This window comes from Carlito syrichta, unplaced genomic scaffold, assembly GCF_000164805.1.
Source record: "Carlito syrichta isolate Samal-C Ts95f unplaced genomic scaffold, Tarsius_syrichta-2.0.1 Scaffold303685, whole genome shotgun sequence".
Lineage (NCBI taxonomy): Eukaryota > Metazoa > Chordata > Mammalia > Primates > Tarsiidae > Carlito > Carlito syrichta.
Window position 1 is genome coordinate 269,599 of NW_007247781.1, and position 1,358 is coordinate 270,956.

The following is a 1,358-nucleotide window of genomic DNA, read 5'->3' on the forward strand; positions in this document are numbered from 1 at the left end:
CGCCGCCACAGCCCCTGCTGCCTCTGCCCTTCCTCCCTCCGCCCGCACCGTGGCTGATCGGCTGACCGAAGGGCCGATTGCTGAATGCAAGGACGCTTTCTCCCTTTTCGATAAAGACGGCGACGGCACCATCACAACAAAGGAACTTGGGACTTGTCATGCGGTCACTGGGTCAGAACCCAGCAGAAGCCGCGTTGCAGAACAGGATCGACGAGGTGGATGCTGATGGTAATGGCACCATTGACTTCCCAGAATTTTTTACAATGGTGGCTAGAAAAATGAAAGATGCAGACAGTGAAGAGGAAATCCGCGAGGCATTCCGAGTCTTTGACAAGGATGGCAATGGCTACAGCAGCGCGGCAGAACTCCGTCACGTCATGACAAACTCAGGAGAAAAGCTAACAGATGAAGAAGTAGATGAAATGATCAGGGAAGCAGATATTGATGGAGACGGTCGGGTCAACTATGAAGAATTCGTACAGATGATGACTGCAAAATGAAGACCTGCTTTCAAGTCCTTTTTACCCCCCTAGAAGAATCAAATTGAATCTTTTACCTACCTCTTGCAAAAAAAAAAAAAAAAGGAAAAAGTTCATTTATTCATTCTGTTTCTATATAGCAAAACTGAACGTCAAAAGTACCTCCTGTCCACACACACAAAATCTGCATGTATTGGTTGGGGGTCCTGTCCCCTCGAGATCAAACTACACATCAGTTTCCAATATAAATACTTATCCCACCTTAATGATAAGGACCCTTATGGCTCCATTTGCTGACAATTAACACACTGTCTGGACTCGCCAGTTTTTCATGCATGCAGCTTAACGATTGAGCACAGTCAGGCATTTGTATTAAAAATGAAAACCGAAGAAACGATTCAAAACCTATTCCAATGGGTTCTAGCTCAATTTGTCTAGTAGAAATTGTTGTAGCTGGTTTCCTGAAAACAAACATTGAGAATTGGTTTACCTCAGGATGACATGCAGAAAAATGGGTGGAGGCTAAACCTTTGAGGTTGGTCCTGCTGGTAAGATGGTCCTCTTGCACTTCTGCGAGCGCTGGCCCATGGTGACGGTGACACATCATGGTGGCATGCCCATGTATGTTGTCTTAGCATCATTCTAGAGTGAAACAAGTGTGAGGCTGACACATTTTTAATAAGAAACCGTTACCAAGGGAGCATCTTGGACCCTGTTTTCAAAACCTTCTAACCCCTGACTTGGAGCTGTAGAGTAGGCTGTAGACTTCAGCACAACATCAACATAACATGGCTGCTCAAGAGATGGCAATTTACATCCATTACAAGTTGTAAATGCTAGTCTTTCTTTTTGTTGTTTATTTTTTCCAATAAAAATACC

General features: G+C 44.4%; 1 protein-coding gene across 1 annotated transcript; it reads left to right on the plus strand.

Moving 5' to 3' along the window:
• The first annotated feature begins 17 nt into the window (after positions 1 to 17).
• LOC103261438 (calmodulin-like) lies at positions 18 to 1,099 on the plus strand. Its single transcript, XM_021712889.1, has one exon. It carries the CDS (start codon positions 159 to 161, stop codon positions 498 to 500), a length of 342 nt encoding a protein of 113 aa, XP_021568564.1. The 5' UTR covers positions 18 to 158; the 3' UTR covers positions 501 to 1,099.
• The last annotated feature ends 259 nt before the right edge of the window (positions 1,100 to 1,358 follow it).

Coding starts and splice junctions, on each gene's coding strand:
- LOC103261438 (XM_021712889.1), top strand. CDS start 159: ATGCGGTCACTGGGTCAGAACCCAGCAGAAGCCGCGTTGCAGAACAGG.